This window comes from Misgurnus anguillicaudatus, chromosome 10 (genome assembly GCF_027580225.2).
Source record: "Misgurnus anguillicaudatus chromosome 10, ASM2758022v2, whole genome shotgun sequence".
NCBI classification, from domain to species: Eukaryota; Metazoa; Chordata; class Actinopteri; order Cypriniformes; family Cobitidae; genus Misgurnus; species Misgurnus anguillicaudatus.
In genome coordinates this window covers 34,569,554-34,593,613 of record NC_073346.2, presented here as the reverse complement: position 1 = coordinate 34,593,613, position 24,060 = coordinate 34,569,554, and the positions used below count along the sequence as shown (strand labels likewise).

At 35.2% G+C, this 24,060-nt stretch overlaps 1 protein-coding gene across 5 annotated transcripts in view; it reads left to right on the top strand.

Annotated features, from left to right (window-relative positions):
* The window catches only part of zfpm2a (zinc finger protein, FOG family member 2a), a 251,008-nt gene that overhangs the window by 19,046 nt on the left and 207,902 nt on the right, over window positions 1-24,060 (top strand). For 3 of the 5 annotated variants that reach the window (XM_055211094.2, XM_055211093.2, XM_073872428.1), the window contains exon 1: window positions 20,293-20,575. In XM_055211094.2, the coding sequence (XP_055067069.2) occupies window positions 20,536-20,575 (40 nt within the window). In that variant the 5' untranslated portion in view covers window positions 20,293-20,535. Of the gene's footprint in view, window positions 1-6,567; window positions 6,784-6,879; window positions 7,102-19,621; window positions 19,679-20,292; window positions 20,576-24,060 lie in introns of those variants that run through there. The other 2 variants (XM_055211092.2, XM_073872430.1) reach the window with 2 other exon arrangements.

Genomic DNA, 24,060 nt, shown 5'->3' with positions numbered 1-24,060 from the left:
TAAAGTTAACTCTTTCACCGCCAGCGTTTTTAAAAAAAGTTGCCAGCCAGAGCCAGCGTTTTTCATGATTTTAACCAAAGTTGAATGCCTTACAGAAAATGTTCTTCATTAAATATATAAACATACAATATACCAAAAGAAAGAACAGACCATCTGCTTTCAAACAAACAAAAAAAAAAAGTTTCAACCTACCTTCAGTGGTTCTTTTGTAATCAGCTTTTGAATATGGGTAGGTTTCTGCAAAAACACCACATTTTGAGCAAAAAGCTGAGATAATTCCATTTTTGTGACAGACTTTTCATAGAGATCCCATTCAGAGCGATCTTTAAAACAGACACGGACATGCAGCCACTTGCCATAGGGCAATACTTCCGGGTTTAAAAAGTTGCGGAAGTATCCACCTGGTGGATAATAGCGGTATTGCGGAAAGACGGAAAATCTCGTCATTGGCGGGGAAGCGTTTTCTCTTAATTGACGAGATATCTCCTCAATGGCGGTGAAAGAGTTAATATATCTTAAAAAAAGAACTTATATTTTTTTACTTGTCTGATCTTATTGTGTACGATTAAGATTAGGTAAGTTTGAGACTTAAATGAGAACTTCATTAAATTTAGTATTTACAACCGCAGAGCAGAAAAACTGTAATTTATGTTGTGTATAAATTGAACGGATGTGCCTCATAAATCTTGAAAAGTGAAGCCGATGGCTCTTTGATCGCCCCCTGGTGGCTGGCTGCAGTACAAGTCATAAACCCCGCACTCCCATCCAAACAAACAGGACTCGGCTCTAAAAAATTATTTACACTTCCAATAAAATTTTCTGGAAGATGGTTTTGGTCCTTTAAGGAAGTTGTTATCACGCTGATATATTTTCAATTGTTTATTTTTGTAATAAGTTTAATTTTATCTAGTGAGTTGATGCTATAGAAACGGGACATGTCGTTATCATTGGCGTGGTTGAAATGGGCGCGTGAGCGTTTGGGCAGAAATTTTATACCGCGGCTCCGCCTCTGGGTCCACTGACGATTCCTTCTGCCCATGCCCTGGCTCCAAACTGAAGTTTTTACGTAACATGGCAGCACCCGTGGTCAGACTATTTGGCTTCAATTCATTACAATAGAAGGAAGGGACGTCGTGTCATCCATCTTTTTTTACGGTCTATGAAAGTGAATCAGTAACGCCCAATTTTTTTAATCAAATTTAGTGACTTTATATTTTTTGCGATTTTATGAGAAACATCTTAGACAAAGATTAGACTTACTGTAAATGAGAACAGTTCATTAAGTGACGTTTCTCATTTAGTTTTAACCTCAAGGCAATACAATTTTCCTTTGATGGGCCAATTTTCAAAATCAAATTTAGCGTTTACTCTTGTTTTTATGATTTTAGAGAAACATTCGAGACAAAGTTGAGACTTAAATGAGAACGTGTTTAAATGAATGAATCAATAATACCTAATTTTCATAATTAAATTTAGTGACTTTGTTTTTATGATGTATGAGAGAAACATCTGAGACAAGGTTGAGACTTAAATGAGAACTTCATTAAATTAAGTTTCTCATTTAGTTTTAACCTCAGAGCAATACAATTTTCTATTGAAATTTAGCGTTTACTCTTGTTTTTATGATTTTAGAGAAACATTCGAGACAAAGTTGAAACTTAAATGAGAACTTCATTAAATGTAGTTTGCTAATTAGCTTCAACCTTTAAGCAGAAAAACTGTAATTTATGTTGTGTTTAAATTCACGAAATCAGTAATGCCCAGTTTTCATAATCAAATTCAGTGACTTTATATTTTTATGAGAAACATCTTAGACAAAATTGAGATTTAAATGAGAACTTCATTAAGCAAAGTCTGTTATTTATCTTCAACCTCAGAGCCATAAAATTTTCCTTTATGATGTGTCTAACTTTATGTATCAGCAATGCTTAATTTTTATCATCAAATTTGGCCAATACTTCTTTTTTTTTATGAGAAACAACTGAGACAAAGTTGAGACTTAAATGAGAATGTGTTAAAATGAATGAATCAACAACACCTAATTTTCATAATTAAATGTAGTAACTTTGTTTTTATGATTTATGAGAGAAACATCTGAGACAAGGTTAAGACTCAAATGAGAACTTTATTAAATGAAGTTTGTTATTTAGCTTCAACCTCAAAGCAGAAAAACTGTAATTTATGTTGTGTATAATATGAATCAGTAACGCCCAATTTTTGTAATCAAATTTAATGACTTTATATGTATTAAGATTTTATGAGAAACAACTTAGACAAAGATGAGACTTACTGTAAATGGGAACTTCAATAGTTTCTCATTTAGTTTTAACCTCAGAGCAATAAAATGTTTCTTTGATGGGCCAATTTTCAAAATCAAATTTAACGATTACTCGATTTTAGAATTTTAGAGAAACATCCAAGACAAAGTTGAGACTTAAATGAGAACTTAATTAAATGTTTCTCATTTAGCTTCAACCTCGGAGCAGAAAAAAATTAATTTATGTTTTGTTTAAAGTCACGAATCAATTTTTGTAATCAAATTCGGTGACTTTATAATGTTTATGAGAAACATCTGAGACAAGGTTGAGACTTAAATGAGAACTAAATGTCTGTCATTTATCTTCAACCTCAGAGCAATAAAATTTTCCTTTATGATGCGTATAACTTCATGTCAGCAATGCTTAATTTGTATCCTTCTTTTTTAATGAGAAACAACTGAGACAAAGTTGAGACTTAAATGAGAATGTGTTTAAATGAATGAATCAATAACACCTCATTTTTTTATAATTAAATTTAGTGACTTTGTTTTTATGATTTATGAGAGAAACATCTGAGACAAGGTTGAGACTTAAATGAGAACTTCATTAAGTAACGTCTTGTCATTTATCTTCAACCTCAGACCAATGCATTTTTTTTATGATGTGTCTAATTTTATGTATTAGCAATGCGTTATTTTTATTATCAAATTTAGTCAATACTTCTTTTTTAATGAGAAACAACGAGACAAAGACTTTAGTCTAATTAAGTAAAGTTTCTTGCTTAATGTTTTGTTTAACATCATGAATCAGTAATGCCCAAATTCACTATTTCTGTTTTTATTTATTTATTTATTGTATGAGAAACAACAGAGAGACAAATTTGAGACTTAATTGAAAGCTTCATTAAATGAAGTCTGCCATTTAGCTTTAACCTCTAAGCAATAAACTTTCCAGAGTGGTGTTGTGTTTAAAATTATAAATCCATCGATCTTTTCCAACTAACTGTTGTTTTTCCAAAATCCTTCTGCTAAAGTTGTGAATGAAACGGCATGTAAACCGGCATCTTCTTTACATAGCGTTGCGGTTTGACACGTCTTCATATACAAGCACACAAACACATTCCCACGTGAACGCAGGCGAGTTCATATGTCTGCCGTGTCAAGGGAGCGTGCTTTAATTAGAGAGACTAATCGGCATTAATGTCTTCATATTCCAGACAGGAGACTGACACGTCTTAGACTCGCTCTAAACCCATCCACATGCATTGTGTGAAGATGTTCAGATGCAGTTGAAGATGCCCACCCACATATCTGCTAATTGCAGGTCTCTGCCCCTGAGCGTCCTCGCAGTCACACAGACAGCGGGAATATTTGGGCTTTTTTGCACGGCTGCTAGAATGAAAAATTAATGACGCTTTTGCCTCCTCCGCCATTTGCCGGCTTTGCGGAAACAACATTTGCTTTTATTTTTATTTTGTTTATTATGTTTCTCCGAACTATCTTTGGTTTTAAATTGAACCACCAAAGATGGTCATATACAGTTTCAAAAAAGATTGTCAAAAATGGTTCCTTTTAAAAGGTCCTAATATGTACCATTTATGTACATACAGTATATGAAGAGTTTGGTTCCAAAACGCCATAAACACCATTTTTTTAAATGAGTTACCGCCAAAATCAGTATTGTATCAGGTCAGTATCAAAAAGTAAATTCTTCATTTAACGCAAAATCCGATATCCGCTGTGTTGTTCTGTCATATTTTCTCCCTTTTTTTCCAAACCGCGTCAAACTTTCCATTATTTTACTCGAAATCAACGGAAATCCAGTAGGACCAAAACGTTTTACAGCTGATCGCTGTGAAAAAAGTTCAGTGATGATGTCCCGAGGATGACCGCAGCAATGAGAGTGTTATTAATATGACACTAAGTAAGTGTTTTGATTAATGAATTGATTCATGTTTATTTTTTTAATCAGTGTACACCGCTAGTGAACTAAATGAATATAACATGGCAAAGATGAATGCATATTTATATAGTGATTTAGTAGATTTATAGCATTTAAAAAAAACGTAATGGATTTATTGCAGTTTTATATGTTATTAAAACCTAAAGATGCTATGTGAAAGTTCGTAACAGAAAATAATTCATTTTTATCTTGTCATTATCTTGGTATAGAAACACACATTTTTATCTAAATTAGTCTAAATGGATTTATTGCGTTTTGGAACCAATCTCTTCATATGTATACATTTGGTCCCAATAGACGGTTTCAGCAGTAACAACATAAACAAACGGCTTTCATTGAACAAAAGTAACTTCTGGTAAACTTCTACAAAGATTCAATAACAATAGTTGTTTTAGAGTTAATTTCTGATAACAAGCAAAAAAATAACAAGTAGATCAGCACCTTAGTTTAAATCATAGCTGAAGGGTATCAAACACTGAGCTAACGTTACTGCTTAAAATTAGTGTATACAATGTTAACAACAGATCGGCAAACTTCTCTTCACATAGCGGTGTTCCATGATTGCCGTCTCCCCTTGTCTTTAGGAAACCAAAACATTTGTTATTTTCGACAAGGTATTTGTTTCAGAGTTCATTTAGCCACTAGTCAGACCATTAAACAAACAGAAACCGGAAGTTAAGTTCTGTCCAGACCTGATAAAACCGTCTATATGTACTTTTGTGGTACTAATATGCACCCTCACTGCAAAAAAAATGACTTTCTAACTTAGTATTTTTGTCTTGTTTTCAGTAGAAATATCTAAAAATTCTTAAATCAAGATGTATTTTCTTGATGAGCAAAATGACCTAAGAAAATAAGTCTAGTTTTTAGACCAAAAATATACAATTTGAGTGAATTTGTGCTTGAAACAAGCTAAAAGATCTGCCAATGGGGTGAGAAAATTTTGCTTGAAATAAGTGTTTAAGTAAAAAGAAATCTTATTTCTCACCCCACTGGCAGATCTTTTTGCTCGTTTTAAGCACAAATTCACTTAAAGGAATATTCCATTTTCTTAAAAGAAAAATCCAGATAATTTACTCACCACCATGTCATCCAAAATGTTGATGTCTTTCTTTGTTCAGTCGAGAAGAAATTATGTTTTTTGAGAAAAACATTGCAGGATTTTTCTCATTTTAATGGACTTTAATAGACACCAACAATTAACACTTAACAGTTTTTTTCAATGGAGTTTCAAAGGTCTATAAACAATCCCAAACGAGTCATAAGGGTCTTATCTAGCAAAACGCTTGTCATTTTTGACAAGAAAAATAACAAATATACACTTTTAAAGCACAACTTCTCGTCTAGATCTGGTCCAGCGCGACCTAACGTAAATGCGCGGTGACGTAGGGAGGTTACGTGTTACATATATAAAACTCACATTTCGGGACCATTGTAAACAATAAACTGACACAAAGACATTAATTAGTATCAGTTGACATACAACAACGTCGGAACGGTCCTCTTTCAACACATTTGTAAACACTGGGGCGGAGTTTCGCGTTTGTCCTCTGTGACCACTTGAGGTCATGACGTATTGCGTGGGGTCACGCTGGCGCATCACGACCGGATCTGTTTATTTGTTATTTTTCTTGTCAAAAATGACAATCGTTTCGCTAGATATGACCCTTGTGCCTCGTTTGGGATTGTTTGTAGTCCTTTGAAACTCCGTTGAAAAAAACTGTTACGTGTTGAGTTAATTGTTAATTGTTGGTGTCTATTAAAGTCCATTAAAATGAGAAAAATCCTGCAATGTTTTCCTCAAAAAACATAATTTCTTCTCGACTGAACAAAGAAAGACATCAACATTTTGGGTGACATGGTGGTGAGTGAATTGTCTGGATTTTTCTTTTAAGAAAATGGAATATTCCTTTAAATTGTGTATTGTTTGTCTAAAAACTAGACTTATTTTCCTAAGTCATTCTGCTCATCAAGAAAAAGCATCTTGATTTGAGAATTTTTTGATATTTTTTATAATAATTAATAATTATTATATTTTTTACTGAAAACGAGACAAAAATATTTTTTTTGCAGTGCTTTAAGTACCAACAAGAAAATTTACCGGCCCAGTGACAGCTATAGTAGGGATAATTTTTTTCCCATGTATTTTGATTTTGTAAAAAAGTTGTTTTCATTTTTTGAAATAAAAATTATCTTAAAAAGATAATTGAATCATCAAACCTCCCCATTCAAGAGGAACCATGATTTTTTCATTTTTACATGTGTAAATGTCTAAACATATAATTTCTTAATGCTGTGTCCTAAATGTATGTTCAGAAGAAAAAAACAATTTCTTGAAGATCTTCAGAGAACTTCATATAGTCAAGCAGAAAGCCATGAGCTGATGAGTGAAATCCCTGGACTTTCTAATTAATGGAGGTAGCCTACACAAGACCCAGAGGATGAGGCGGATCAGGGAAATGACATCAGAGGGGAGATAGCATCACTAATTTCTCCGCTCCATTGTCACCATACGGGATCGGCTGAAATGAATCGCTCAAGCATTCGCCGATAGATTTGAATGGTGAGGGAAAACTCATTGTCCGGTGAAGAGTTTGCGATAACAATCTTATCCTCTCTCTCTCTTTTATTTTCTCTCTCCACTTCTCCTCTTTGTCAGGAGCGTCCCGATCAAACAACGAAATCAAGGCTTCGGCAACAAGTGGGGTGCATCCCTCAAAGCTGCAGGGATCTTGCAAATGAACAGAGAAGATTTTGGTCTTTCTTTCATCTGCGAGATGGGAAATGATACACAGTCGATGCCATATAAGGAAAAAGAGGAGGAGCACAGGAAACTCCACATAAACTTCATTGGCTATTCTGTGTATTATCAACACACCAGGTTTGAGTATGCATACATGATATTCAACTTAACAAAGTTGCAAAGCATTCTGGGAGTGTTTTTTTTTAAGATTTTACCCTGTCTGTGAAATTGAAGCTTAAGTGAAATTTTATAACCTATATGTGGGATGAGAACCATCACAGTTTGATTTTATATTGATTTCAATCTTTGACATAGCCTTACTCAGTCAAAATAAAAAAGATAAAAAGATATCCAGGTTATATTTTCACAAACTGTTCTTTACATTATGTAGAAATACGAATTTACTTGGGTTTCACAAACTGGGTCATATTTAATTCAGTCTATAAGTCCCTATTTTCCTGTACTGTATGCGTTATAGTTCCGTGGGGTAAAAATGACCCCAGAAATTAAAAGAGTGATTACAAAAAATATGTACATTTTTAATCATACAACTAATATATCTTTTTGTTGTTGTTTACTTTCCATCTATACACTAATGTTGTGTTTTGGGCAGTGTTGGGTAAGTTACTCAAAAAAAGTAATTAATTACTAGTTACTAATTACATCTTCAATCATGTAATTAGATTACTTTACAAATTACTCTCTCCAAAAAGTATTTAATTACTTATTACTAATTACTTTCTATATCCTATTTAGTATATGATACAAGAATAGGCTTGAAACGGCTCGAAGAAATAATATATAAAAGTACATCAATTATTCTGGTCCCACTTTAGGGTCCAATTCTCTCTATTACTGTAACTAATTATTAACTACTTTTGCCTCAATATCCAACTACTGCTTATTAATACTAAAGAAGTTGTTAATTTAAGTATTAGTAGAAATGGGGAGGGTTAAAGATGTAGAATAAGGTTTTGCAGAATCAGGCATTAATATGTGCTATTAAGTATTAAGTAAGTAAACAGCCATCATCTCATTAATATTAATGCTAATAATAATCAACCAGTTAATAGTGAGAATTGTAAACTAAAACCATGTTAAATCCACTATTGTGTTTAAGTATACTTAATTGTTTTACAGTCCATACACAGTATTTAGTTACATCAGAAGTAACTGTAATTAGATTACAAGAAAAATAAGAGTAATCCCTTACTTTACTTTTTCATAGAAATAGTAATTAAATTACAGTAACTACTTACTTAGTAACTAGTTACACCCAACACTGGTTTTGGGAGATATGAAGTACTTTTGGACTTGTTTACCACTAAATTCCTCAACTACACCATTAGCTTGCCTGTAAAATATAACATTTTTGTTCACATAAATTATTATCTAAATCTGATTTCACTGCAAAAAATGATTTTCAAGAAAAAAATTCTTATTATTTTTGTCTTGTTTTCAGTAAAAATTCTTAAATAAAGATGCTTTTTCTTGATGAGCAGGGCGACCCGGGAGAATGGGTCTGGTTTTTGGACCAGAAATGTCGGATTTAGGTGATTTTGTGCATAAAACAAGCAAAAAAATCTGCCATTGGGTTAAACAAATTTTACTTGAATTTTTCTTGAATTTGGTGTTTAATTTTTTACCTTTCCCCATTGGCAGAATTTTTTGCTTGTTTTATGCACAAAATGACTTAAATTTGATATTTTTGGTCTAAAAACTAGACTTATTTTCTCGGGTCATTTTGCTCATCAAGAAAAAGCATCCTAATTCAAGAATTTGTAGATATTTTTACTGAAAACAAGACAAAAATACTAAGAATTTTTTTCTTGAAAATCATTTTTTGCAATGTTAAATTGTTTTTAGATATTGATCTAGATGTTGAATTCTGCCATCAGGTGTTTAGAAAAAAAAACACATAAAAGAATTACAGGTTAGGAAACAAATCATTTCGACCAGCAGAGTCCCATAGAGACCCATTAATTTCACTGGATGTCGCCAACTGCTCAAATCACTACTTTAGTGTTACATTTTGTGAATTTATGTATATATAAACATTAGAAAGGACATTAAAAATAAATATTATTTCAAATAGTAGAATTTTTTGTAGTTTTTGATGCATTTTGAAATGTCACAAAATCTTATTCCACTGAGATGAAGGGAACCATTTTTTTAACTAAAGAAAAGTGGCTTTGGGGTAAGATTGACCCCAAGGGACTTTTAAGGGTTAACTAAAATGTGAAAGTAACTTAAAGTAAGTCATGAAGCCTTTTTTTATTTAAAACACCAGTTTCATATTAAACCTGTTTGTGTTTGGTAGTTGACAAAGGTGTTGAAGTTTCCCACTGTCTGAATTTCCGCTATCCCTTCTTTTGTAGCCGTAATATTCAGCCATTTCGGCTTGTAAAGAAATTTTGATAAAAAGGTATCTTTAGTCAAAAGAAAGACATACAGGTCTGTTTTGGATTAAGCTTCACAACCTGTTCCCAGAAACGCCAAACGGTATCACGAACAAAGAGCTTTGCTTTGCTGCAAAAACCCAGTTTGTCTTAATGCAAAAGGGGGGATGACCCATCATTCTGTATTACTTGTCCTATCTCTTTAGCAAACGCACCGCCATAGGTACATGTGCCAGAATCACATTTTTTACCTTTAAAGTTTCCAGCCATAACTAAATGCATATTTCCCGCCCCATAAATAGCTTTGTCTTTCTCGTCTTTTTTAAGTTTTCCCAGCTAAGTAGTTTCGGGCCGTCCCGGGGGACCCACATCCGCCTGTTTTCACCCCCTTGGCCTCGTACCCCGGTGTGTTGATATTTAACACATAGCCACTCATAGTCTGCCTATGAGATATGAATATAATTGTATGTTAGTTTTTAATTACAGGAAGAATCTAACTTGTAAGATGATGAGCTGGAAGGTTCCACCGCATTGTTATATTTTTTCATCCTGGTTTTTTCTGATTATGTGAGCCGGGCTCCTTTGCTAAGCGTTGATAAGCAGAATTTCCATGTTCCCTGCATAATTAATCCATCTCTGCCTGCCTTCCATGCCAACCGCTCCGTTATCGCCCGCACATGCCTGAATCGCAAAAGAATTCTCCCTTCAATTGGAACTTATTGATATTCCGGAAAAACTGAATCCTGGAAATTTTAAGCCACAGATTGTTAAATGGATTAATTTCGCGGCAATCTCAGGCATCTAACGCGGGCGGACAGGCACGGCGAATCCAAAGTGTCTCCCGTTTGTGGAGTTTAGTCCCAAATGATAGGGTTTTATTGGCATCTTTCTTCCCCGTCTTCTCCGTAGTCAGAAATTACCATTCATTTGCATCGTATAAAACACTTTTATATGCTCTGAAATTCAGAGGAATGCTTTTCAATGCCTGTCGTTTGGCCGACCGATAACAACTCCGGCCGCCACATCTGGAACCTTTTGATACTGGGTGAAAGGGATGCCTGAATATTTAATATTTTTATCAGTTTTTCATCGAAGGGTTCACCATTAAGGCAGTGCTATTTGCATGAAAGCCGGCCAATGTAGATTCCCTCTGAACTGTCTCTGTCAATATATACTGATGCTTTTTCTTATTTTTCATTGTAGCTTCCCAGCAAGCAATAGCTGTCGTTTCTAGGTAGACCCAATATAGTCTGGCTATGAGTAACCCACTTCTAGCCAAAGTAATTCTATATTTAGTTTGTCATTTTTGCCAAAATATCTTGTGAGATGTATATTACTCCATTGTGTAAGCAAAGTCAACATAGTGCTTTCATTTATTTATTTATGGCTATGTCTATTAAATTCTCACTGACAGTCCTTGTTTTTGGCTAGACGACTGTGTATGCGCACCTACTAGACATCTTTTAAATGCAGAATAGCTTGCTGGGTTTGCAGGATTGCTGCAGTGACCAAAACACAGTAACATAAGCACTGGATTATTATTTTTAAGTTTCAAACAAACTTATGACCAGATGGGTGAGAGAAACATATAAGCAGGTTATTTTTACAGGATAAAGGCGTCTGATGAACTGGCAACCCTGCTCAGAGCTGTGATGTTATATTGTTACATCTGTCACGGGCACAACTGTTCACTTTAAGCATGTAATTAACCGCAACTGTTGTGGACCGTGCCCGACCGCTCGTAATCTAATAATTATAGATGAATCAGCTCGATATTCTGTATATTTTCCTCCCTTGGCTTCATTTAATGAAGGTACTGTAGAAATTGCGCGCAGCTGTATATCAATGCAATTATTTTGTCACGGCATAAAGCTCGTACTCCGTGCATTCAGCAGTCATATGCTGTTTGTGACTGACTGATATCCACTGAATAACATGCAAACCAAAACAGAAAGGGAATTACGCTCGGTGGAGATATGTTATAATAAGCGGCTATGGATGAACATTAAGATTCTTTGTGCTGTATGTTGATTATTTGCTGTAGGTTGTACTGCATGCATAAAGCTAAAACAGTTGTGGGCATGAAAATACATTGGCGTGGATTGTACTGTAAAGATGTTAAATCCTGAAAACCTGATAATTGGGATAAAAAAATCATCTTTTATGCAAACTATGATATTTTTATATCTGTGTAATGCACACTGTATGTTTGTGCAAAAGGGAAGAGCTTGAAAGTGCAAAATAATTGTCCCTAAAAACAATCAGTTATGTAACCAAAAAAAATGTGACTCTTTTTTAATGTCCTGTGGCTTTCCAAACTGTAAAATGTTTTAATATTTCACAGCTCTTTTTCTCTCAGCTCTTTGAGCAAAACATATTTTGTCAGATGATGACCTAAAAATGGGGTTACATTTACACGTACCAGTTTTGTTTGTGAAACCCTATTTGCTACGACTGAATTGTTACAGGAGGAAAAATTATTGTTGCGGGTCAGAGCTGTTAAAAATAGATATCATAACAATGGCACATTTATGCATGAAGAGATAAATAGATTACAACTGATGCCATAATGCAGTCAGGATTTTAACAAATTAAATGTTAGTTGACATATAATAGTGTATTTGAATTGTTAAATATATTTAGCCAAGGCATGAAATTACATTGCTTATGCTTATTTTCTTTGCATTTTATTTTGCAATTATGAAATTAGCAACAAAGCCCTGCTATGTACTGTATGTATTTCAATTTATTTTTTTTAATGAGGATTGATTGAAACTTCCACTTACGGTTAGCACAGAATTTCACCATTTATATTTATTTATCATTAATATATTTTAGTTCAAAACATAACTAGACGTTCACAATATCACCACTAGTAAATCTTCAATAGACAAACTAGTAAAATATAAATGATTATTGTATTAATCGTTCACCAAACTAAATTTTTTATGATTTCAGCAACTATTACATACAATTGAACAATTTAAGTTACATTTAAATTATTGGCAAGTATTGAATCATTAAAATACATAAATGTTTAGAATAGTTGATCATTTCTAATGTCAACAATTTCATCACACATAATAAACAGTATTTGACATTTAGTCTCTCCTCAAAAAAAATTTTTCAATATCATTTTCATAATTTTATATTTTACATCTCTCACCGCAACCTCTACCCGCTCTGCTCTGTCATCTGTAATAATCGTATTTATTTTTAACTCCTTCGGAAATAAAACACAAGGCGAGCTTTTAAAATGGGGGGATAAAAAAGAGGGGAGACGATGAGAGAGGAGAAACAAAGAAAATGAGAAATAAGAGAAGAAAGGAATAGAAGAAGTGGAAGTGTGTTGCTGGGCAGAGGGCTGGCACTGAACGCAGGGTTGGCAGGCGGGGTGGAGGAGCGGGCACGCTCACAGACATCTGTTGGCGCTGTGCGGCTGCTGGAGGGGGGCATGCTGCCATGACCAGCGGGAACATGGCAAACCCATGATTCTGTCGGTGTATACACTGAGATTCATACTGCATCTCTATACAATACCACACTGTTGACAATGATAGTGCGGCTGTACATTTTCCCGATTGAAATGTCAAACAAGAAATTAAATTGTCAGTTTTCGATTATTAGTTTGGTTCTTAGATAAATCGTTTCCTACAATAGACGGTTTCAGCAGTAACAACATAAACAAGCGGCTGTCGTGGTCCGCACGTAACTTCCGGTAAACTCCGCTAATAATAAATAACAACAAAGTTCTTTTGAACGTAGTTTATTTATATAACAAGCAAAAAACAACACATAGATTACCCAGGAAACCAAAACATTTGTTATAATATTTTGTTATGTAATATAAATAAAAATATTTTCGATGAGGCATTTGAGACGAAACAAACCGGAAGTAAAGTTCGGATCCAGAAGTGTATCGTGGCAGCGCACGTGTGTCCGATGAAACCATATATTTGGAACTAAAGAAGAAGATAAATGTACAATCATTGCTGTAATGTGCTATTTCTACCCCCAAAGTTGTATACTCTTCCCCTTTTAAAATGCCCTAATATACCATTTAGATACAGATCGGTATACATTTGATACCAATAGGGCAGTGGTTCTCAAACTGGGGGCCGCGAGACTGTGCCAGGGGGCCCCAGTTTTATGACATTTTATAAAATAAATTAATTTATCATGAATTTTAAACCTAAAAAAATAAGACTACTAACCAACAGATCTACTTTGTATCATTTAAAATGTTTTGTTTAATTAAAAGTTGAGTTTTAGAACAGTTTCTTGTCATAAATTTTCTTTGGGGGAGCCGGGAAGGAATGAGCCGTACACAAGGGGGGGCGCACGCTGAAAAAGTTTGAGAACCACTGCAATAGGGGACTATGGATGAAAATTAGCATTTGGCTAAATCCGGTACAATACATGAAATGGAAATTTTATGTTAAAAATTGTGCATGGTCCCATTATAAAAAAAATAAAAACGAAATGAATTTGTACCTTTGAGATACTAATATACATTTGTTGGTATAAATAGATACCTCTGCGGGACTAATATGAACTCTTTAGGTGAACTATTTAAAAAGATAGCGCCCCAGTGACAGCATTTTTTGACATATGGTTCCATAAAGAACCATAAACAACTGCAAAACCTTTCTGTAAATGTTTTTAAAGAGCGCTTGACTTATAAAATTTTTTTGGAGAACCAAAAAGGGTGGTTTATTGTGAAGAACCTTTATTTTTAACCCAGTCATATCATATATTATTTTTGGGGTAAGACTAACCAGTTAATTTAAATGTTACTACACGTGCCCCCCCCCCTTTTTTTTTACATTTTTACAGTGCATGTCATTTTCTACTAATGTTAAGCTCCGTGTCTTTTGGCCTTTATTAATTTGATCATTATCAACACTAGACCTTCCATCGCTTTTCAAGCAGATGGGCATGAATGCCTGGCCTTCACGCTGTCCACTTCTCCAGCTGTCTAACAGCTCACACTCATCACCTCCTCTGGATGCCAGCCAGTCCCATAATGCCAGTTGGTGCGGCATCATACGGTACGAAAGCAGTCTTGCGTCTTCAAGAGCTGCCGTTGATGCTGATGCAAAACTTCAGAAGGCAGTGAATCATATTTAAATGCGCTGCAGGCAGACAGATATATTTAGACGCACACACTTTGTTTACGGTTATTGTTCCACTGTAAAAATCAAAATGTGCAGATGTTCTCTTAAGAAACTATTTCTGCTTGACCTGACCCATAAAAAAGACTTTCTTGGGGTATGCTGTTGATTTAACTAGGTTTCTGCTTAAATAAAACCTCACATTTTAAGGTATACCTGACAAATGATTATTAAGTCTATGACTGTGCATGTCATCACAGAACGATCCCATACGTCTCATAAATCTCATTTCATGTTACCATTAAACCCTCGACTGTATGTGAGTTAAAGTGGCAGCGCGTGATCTCTATGCCACTGATTTCCCTTGCGATGAGAACAGCATCGTGTTAATTATTTCAACCATCTGCTGCAGCCCGTGATGATGGAGGAGCCCTCCACCTCACACAGATTTGTACCTGTCAGTCAAATCGCATGACCGACATGAGGCGCCGTGGCAACGTGAATGAGATCCAATGCATGCAGAGGTCCCGGGGGATCAAACCATAGTGTGAAATTAATCTGGACCTTACCATTTAAATAGAAACCTATGAAACCTCAAAATATAGGAGCTTTAGGAATTTTTGATTGAATTAAAATTAGTTTTTTTAATGGCTGGTACTATTTTCTGTCAAAAAATAACCTACCATTGTTTAGATACAGTAGGAGCAATCACAAAGTGTATAGATGGAGAGAAATGCCCTCTTATAGCTCTTTTATATTTTGCATGCATGCAGAAGTGAGCTTTATATATTTCGTCTCTTTAGTGTGAATACCTAACCAATTATTACAGCAAACTATTACACAATGTCTTACGGTCACATTTATTATCTGACCTGGTGTGCCTGAATTCATTTCATCTACCCCAAAACAAAACACAGAGTTGAATTAAGAAAAAGCTGCATTTTCTGACTGTTTTACATTTACAACCGTTGTCCTCCTGCAGCACAACACGTTGATTCAATTATTGATTGGTTAAAACTGCCTTTAATTCTCTGCATAGGTGTGTCTGAAACATGTTTTTAGATATAATCCTGCCTTAAAAAAGTATAAAGTGGAGACAGAAAAGACTGGGTGGGTCTGCACTCGCCCGGGGTCACTTAATTAATTTGGAGGTGGCTGTTATTACAAACCACACATGCTGATGGTGACCTGCCACAGGAGCTAAAAGAGGGTCAGAAAATTTAGTCATTTTCTGAATTATACACAATAACGGACTGTGACCTTCAAATTGAATGTTAGTTTGAAAACCATGTGAATGAATACAGAACACACAGCTCGGATTATGATTATATACTGCATATTGAGTATTTACATTCATGCATTTGTCAAATGCTTTTATTCAAAGTGACTTTCAGTGCATTCAATCTATATTGTTTATCAAAATGTGTGTTCTCTGGAAATCGAACCCATGACCTTTGCATTACCAGCACAGTAGTTAGCTACAGGAACAAGCCTTAATACTAGATGATTCACCAAATAAATAATAATTTTATTTGTGTTTTTTTATAGTGTCAGTAAGAAATATGATTATAGATAAAAAAATGATAAACTGTAAAGTTAAGAGGCTCTACAATATGAACCACACAGAGATCTGATCTCACCAATATCAGGATAGAGATTGAATAGATTTTATTTAATAACTTCTATTAAATCAATATTTTATGTGACCACACTTTGCTTTTAAAACTACTTCTCAGTACACTTGCACACAGTTTTTAGACTTGCATTTTCTTCTGCGTTCTTATGGATTTGGGCTCTGTCTCAGTTTTTTTAATGACTCTGGTGAGATCAAATATCTTTGTGGACCATATTGATATTTCCTGACACTAAAGCAAAATATATACAGTAGATGAACATTTTAAAAACATTTTTTGTAATATAAAGACTTTTACTTGGTACTAAAATGCACTATTAACATGGAAATGGAAAAATGAAATAAATGCTCTCATTTAGGTGACTGATCTAGTGTGTAATTTTTAAAAGGATCTCTTGACAGAAATGCAAAATTATAGACCCCTTCACAGTTCACGTCACAGGCGGTTACCACTGCGCATGTCAGGGTCACAAAAGTCATTACAGCAGATTGAGTTGCGTATTATTCGGTATCGTCAAAAATGCCTACTTGGGTCGTGGGCTTTGAAAATCAGGTCCTGCAGAATCTCAAAAACAAAAAATACAACATCTGTGGCTGTAAGCAATTAAACGTGCAGACTGGGACAATGCAAAGATCAAAGAGGCTTGTGTTTGTAGTGCTCACTTCATTTCAGGTAAGTCATCATTTTTCAGCCCTGTTAGATTAAACTAGAAAGCCTAAATGGTATGAACAGTTTGACCCCATGCTGCGCGCATGGGGTCTTTCAATGTTTACAATGTTTACAAACCTTGAAGGGGTCTATATTATCAGGGGTGTATAAAGACCTTTTTATAATGAACCGTTATGTTTTTATTACCTTAGAATGAGACGTTTTTATCTACATACACCGATGGTCCCCTTACGTGGAAGTCGCCATTTTGTGCCGCCATGTTTCTGCATAAAGCCCTTAACGGCCCTTTTTTCCTAAGTTGTCTCCGTTGATGACGTGTTTTTCCGGTGGCGGCTACCATAGCTTCTCTATGCGTTTCAAAAGCGAGGGGTGAGCAGTGGACTGAGCCGTTGGTTGCAATTCGCAACCTCACCACTAGATGCCGCTAAAATGTACACACTGCATCTTTAAGAGAAAATGCCTGATTTAACTAAATTTGAATAGATTTACATTAATGCTGCAATATGTTATTTTGGTTACACTTTACAATAAGGTTCATTAGTTAACATTAGTTAATGTATTAGCTAACATGAACAAACCATGAGCAATACATTTGTTACAGTATTTTATATCTTTGTTAATGTTAGTTAGAAATAAAGCTTTTAATTGTTCGTTCATGTTAGTTCACAGTGCATTAACTAACGTTAATAAGATTTTAATAAAGTATTAGTAATTGTTGAAATTAACATTAATAAATGCTGTATAAATGCAGTTCATTATTAGTTTATGTTAACTAATGTAGATAACTAATGTTAACTATTGAACCTTATTGTAAAGTGTTACCGTTATTTCTACCACTAGCATAAATAACACCAAGGGAAATAGAAAAACATGACCCTGGACCACAGAATCATAATTTGTAACAATAGCCAACAATACATTGTATGGGTCAAAATTATCAATTTTTTATGCCAAAAATCATTAGGATATTTAGTAAAGATCATGTTCCATGAAGTTATTTTGATAGTAAATATTTAAAAAAAATTTATTTATCATTAGTAATATGTGTTATTAAGGACTTAATTTGTCAATTTCCTCGTATTCCAGATTTTCAAATATATTGTCCTATCTTATTACCAAATTAAAGCTTATTTATTCAGGTTTCAGATGATATATATATCTCAAGCTAAAAAAATTTTACCCTTATAACTGGTTTTGTGGTCTGTAGTCACAAATACTGAATGAACTGAAAGTCTTGCGTTGAACTCAAAGGATTCGAGACAAAATTTGACATTAGAGTGTAGACCGGAAATTTGACATTCCCTTTTTAAGACCGCAGTGTTAAAAGTACTGTTTTTAAAACAAAACAAGAATTTATCTTGAAAATATGAAACATTTTAAAATGTTAAGTATATACAGTAAGGAATCCCCTGTGTCTTTGGAATAAATGTGCATCTGAACCAGTCATATTTCAAAAGGTAATCTAACAGATTTACCAGACATTTTTTATAGAGCTCTTCCTAAAACATCCAGATCCAGCGTGAACTAGAATCACAGCCCAGCTTTGAATTGCTTGTGTTATTTCTCCTTCATGGCTGAAGCTCACAGACCGCCAGCACTGAAGCAGATGAGGCAGGGAAGAGCAAACTTTCTGCCAGGATGTAATGGCTGGTGAAGGCAGAGGCAAACTGCACCGAGGCAGATAAAGGTTTCCTCAAGGTGCAGCTCTGTTGACTAGTTAACCCCTTGAAATTATGCCGTAGTTTCAGACTCTGTTCCAAAGTCCTGGAATTGGGTTACAAGATAATTTCACAGGCGACTTGCTTGTCTTACTTGGCAGTTCAACTGGCTAATTGAAGAAGGTGATTTCTGGGCCCGAAACTGTTTAAGAAACGATACTTCAAATGGGGATTTACTCTGACGTGGACACTGCAGGATTTTTCCATATATATGTACATAAATGAATGTATTTTTCTCTAAAAGCATGCCAAGTATAGCTTTCTAATCTTTTAAGACGAAAGTCTTGAGTTAGTTAGATCATATTACTTTTGGGCTAAATCGATACACTTGTGGTCTTACTTGATTTATATAATTGTTTTGGTTATTATGTAATTGTTTCTAGTGTTGTACAGTGTACAGGAAATATTAAATTAAACTACACAATGAGCCATTTTCTAATTCATAAAAAATCTAATTCACAAATTAATATTAATAATATAATTACTTAATATAATATATTTATTTTATTAATCAAATTTATAGGTTAAGAGGTATTCCCATAACTATATTTATAGAGCTTTGCTAAGGCAACCAAACTTTATGGGTTTGATCCCAGGGAACACAGATGATGAAAGAAATGTATAGCTTGATGCACTGTAAATTGATTTGGATTAAAATACCAACTGAATACATAAATGTAATGTAATTTAGCTTAATGTTTTACTGAAATTAGGTACAAACACAACAGTTGCGCTGTGAATTTTTCCAGCCTTTTTTTTTAGATTGTCAAGTGATGAGAGGAAGTGGAATGGTTTTGTAACCCGTACAGACAAAATCTATATGTGATACAGATCAAATCTAGCCTATATAAATTAATTTTGCCTAATTTTCCAACAAATCATACCATAAATCTACACAACATTACAATGTCACGTCACAACAAATCTGGAGATTTTATTTGCGTATGTGATACGTTTATTAACATATCTAATATATTTTTTTCTACTTTGAAAAAATTGCACTTTTATTCAATTTTATTCACTCAATAATTTAAAAGCATAGTGTCTGACTGGCGAAAAATTGCACGCGACTCTTTCTTGTGTTCACGAAAGGTGTGCTTGCCTTCGCTCTCGCGATACTTGGATGTCATTCAGTCATCGGTCTGCGCAGCGATGCATGAAGTCGAACGCAACAGAGACAGGTTTGATTTCCTAAAGCAACTATTTTATCTTTGTGTAAAGCAACTATTGTAAAGAATGATAGGGAGAATAACCTTTTGTGTGTTATTGCTTAAGTAAAATAAAAATATCGCGTACAAGAAGTTTAAATCGTCAGTGGGATTTGTTACGTATGAATCCTCTCACACACTCTCGGCGGGAACGTCTTGACATAAACACACTGAGAGAAACGGATAAAAAAGAAAGCCATCCGATACAAAACACAATAATTATAAAATCTGTCATGATGTTACTAAATGGTGTGAAACAGGACTTTTAACAGACAATAACAGTTACATTTTTAAATTTTAATTAGACTTTTAAATCAACAAGCTGCACGAGAAAATATAAGCATTGTTTTATTATGATAAAATGCAGTAGCTATCCATACTGACAGATTGATTACCATTTGCATAAACATAGACGTTAACTATAAATATCATGGATGAACAAGGGTACATTTCTGCCTACAGTGGTTTTACTGCCATGTTTAGTTTTTGTAAGAGAACAATGAAGTTTAGAGATTGTAAGAGATTGTGTTTGTACGGCGCCCGCGGTGGATCAAATTTCACGTTCAAACAAAAGCGCGAAACGCCTTTCTCTCCGCCGTCAGTCCGAGCGGACCGCAGCTCCGCACACACACATGCACACACACATACACGAACGCGCACACACACGCGCACTGAGCGAGCGGAGCGCGTCTGTGAGGGAGAGACAGATCCTGTGAATAATCGTCATTGCTCCTGCGACCCGTTCGGATCTCGGATGATCCATAATAACCTCTAATATTAACCCAACATAATAATAACTAATTATCAGAAATCATCCGGATCGTGGCAACATGTCCCGCAGAAAGCAGAGCAACCCCCGGCAGATCAAACGTAAGTTACTGTGTTTCTTCATCTTATTGTTGATCTGTAAAGCAAGCGATGTAAAGTTGGATGGAGGTGAAGTAATGTGGAGTGACAGAGACTCAGATCAGTTTATCATAAGGACTAAATGCAGCAGGTGCAATGGTCAATCTTTTCTTTATGTTTCTGAGTGTGTTTGTTTGTATGGAGGCATGTCGAGATGTTTTCCCTTGATGATACAGTCAATGTCACGTTTGGTTTCAAGTTTACATTTCATTTCTTGTTTTCTGCCTTGGCTGACAGAATAAGAAATAAAACGCATATTTCTAATGGAAGTTCATTTGAAATGAAAAAAGTGCATTGCTGTGCACGTGCTTGTATTGTCATGCAATATTTTAAGAAAGATCTTTTTATACTTTAAAGTAGTTTAGATTTTAGGATGCACATCTGATACTGAAAGCAAGAGGGTCTCGAGGGTCTGTTTAGAGTCAGTCCATCTTTAAATCGTTTTGCGTTTGATAAAGCATGACGAGATGTTTTCCACGATAAAACAGACGATACAGTGAATATATAGCACTTGTGTAATGTTTTTAGTTGCAATTACTTTATGATTAATATATTATTATGCTAGCTTGATAAGCAGATTTATGAATCCGTGCAAGTTTGTGTTTGATAGTGGTCATTTAATGTGGATGGGTTCATTTACTGTATTTTTTACAGTAGTTTTAGAAAAGCTTTTTCTTGTACATGAAAGATTCGCTTTTTACACTCAGCTGTAGATTATATTATATAAAACAAATTGTAAGGGATGATCTCTCACATTATGTCTGAAATAAGCTTTTTTATTTTTCTTTAAAAATAATGCAATGTGCAAAAAACAATAAGTTTAATTCTACTACAAATTGTAATGTGTTAAATGAAGCAATACTGAATTCGAATCTAATTTTTTGCATTCCTTGAGTGTGTGCTCCCAGATTTTTGTTTTCTAAAAATAAATTTCATATTTAATAAATCAGACACAGCCTAGAATAGTCTTCAGTACCCTAGAGTTAAATAAATAATGTGTTTTATAAAATATGCACCATCAGTATCTTGAGAGTGTTCTTTTTTCGGACCTATTTCAGGAGACTGTTATGATACCTGAAGAGATCAGACGCTAAACTTACAGTTTTGACTTTCATGCCGTAATTAAAAAAGCTATTATTGTAGTTATCTTCTCTGAATGAGACGCTTGTCTGAAGTGAGATCGCTGATCGGGGCCTTTAGCAGCAGTGTGTGTGTGTGTGTGTGGGGGTGTGGGGGGTGTGGGGGGAAGAAAGGACAAATTTTCATCTTTTGTGAAAAATGTGCCTTCAAAACAGATTCATCTGAACCATGGGGTTGCCATGTCATTTTATTAAGAAGCAGGGAGAGAAAATACCTAACAGTTGTGAAAGCAATAGATCATTTTAGTACTGACAATATTTATGTGTGTGTACCTGTCAATAGAAATGTTTTGATGTGTGTGCCGCTTAAGCTTTTCACTGAGTTTGTAAATTTCAAAGAAATATTTTATTATTAGTACATCGTATTAGTATGTTTCTTTACTTCTTCAGTTATTGATATATCAAGACTGAGGGCATTTAACTCAAATTGTTATATACAGTAAATTCAAGCATGATTGAAGGTTTATGCCGCAGCTATCAGTCTGTGCGGTGCAATGTTTGCGCATTTTGTTTGATGTGGTACTTTTCGTTATCACATTCGTCGAGCTTGACAGGTTTTGAATACCAGAGACAAGTCGGATTCATTAAACTGTTGACTGAGATGTTTGCATGCAAATCGACCAGCGACTTCCCTCTGAAATGCAAGATGTCGAGTTTTCTAATAGCTCTTACTCTTGCACTACTATTTTATTCGAAGTGGTAATATCACAGTATTGTCTCCAGCTTGGAAAAGGTCACACGGAGCGCACGGTTCCTCTCTCAAGCACTTCAGGATCTGGTCTGATCTAGTGCGCAGAGAGTCATTTTAAAGGACAAAAAGGTAGCTGGGCACCGTCCACCTCCGCCCCCTCGTCGCCACACGTTGGTCGGTTATCTAAAATTGTGATTTATGCAGTATTTTAATATTTTGCTTATTCTCTCCCCTTGGGCGCTCTCTGAGCAGTGATAAAAAGGCACTGCTGAAAAAGCACCATTAATTTGCACCGATGCCTGTGAGATAGGGGCAGATAATGGGAACGATAAGGCAGGGAGATATACCATCAGGGCTGCGATTATTACCATTAAAATTCCAACCCAGCAATCTGCAGCCGGCTGATAATTCCCTCTCCGTTTGTACCACTTTGGATGATAAGGCAAAAATAGTCATCCACCGCTCCTTGATTAGACTGCCTGGATATCCCGATAATACTGTGATAAATTATGTATTTCTCCTCCTTGTTTTTGGCCCTGAAACGTTACATCTGATTCCATTTTTTATTAATATTTATTTTGCGTTCGTTTTCGGCCACGCCCCCGCCGGCGAACACTCATTGCCTTCCCTTTCAGTTCCCTTCATCGTAATAAGACTTTGATAGAGAGGTGACGGAGGGCGAGATGTTTTGTATGGGAGCTCATATCAGCGCTATCGGCTCATCTCCACACGCGCCCGCTTGGTGCTGTTGTTTTCGGGCCTTATCACCCCTTGCCAATATGCCAATAAATTGGCCAGATTGTTAGCTGGGCCAAGCAGGTGCCGGTGAAAATTTATGACAGGAAGAGATGAAAATATTGCTGATGCTGGATGGAGTGCGATTAGCTTTGCCGGAGAGCGTGATGTCTCTCTCTCTTTGCTGAGGAATGCCTGTTGACACTTTAATAGGCAGGGCAGATACACAGGTTGGCCAATGGAAAGCTTGATTTGTTTGTAAAATTGCCCCTCAAGTTGTGTGTGTTGGGTTGGAGGGCAGGCGGGGCGGTGAAGGTAAGGCACTCATCCGTCTCTGCAACAAACCTGAATGGTACCTTGATAAAGGAAGGCATCATTGCACTTTGCAGAGAAGGCAATCCCAGAATGCATTGTGTTGAGCTCAGTGCAAATGATAAAAAAAGATGGTAGACAAAACAAGAAATATACACATGCATTGATGAAAATAAAATAATTTTGTGAAAGGATTGTGCTTTATGCACTTAAAATATTATTGCGTTTTCATCTGAACAAAATGCTTGGATTTTTTGGACCCAATCTAGTGAGTTGACTGTGTCGAGCACTATTTGTGAGAGTTGCAGTAGTGTGTTTCAAATCTCTTATAAGCTTCCATCTCAAATCACTTTTGATGCCGTCTTAGAAGGCAGATGATAAAGCAAGATGACGGCTCACTAGGTTTTTGGACCAGAGCCCATCTGTTCACACTCACTGCTGCTCTGTTGTGCTGATACTCTCACGGCTTTGTGAGATGCTAAACTGTAGGATCATATTTTTATACACTTATAAGAGAGGAGAGTGGAGTTATTCTGATACAGTCATCTCTCTCTTTAGCGCTTTCCTAGTAA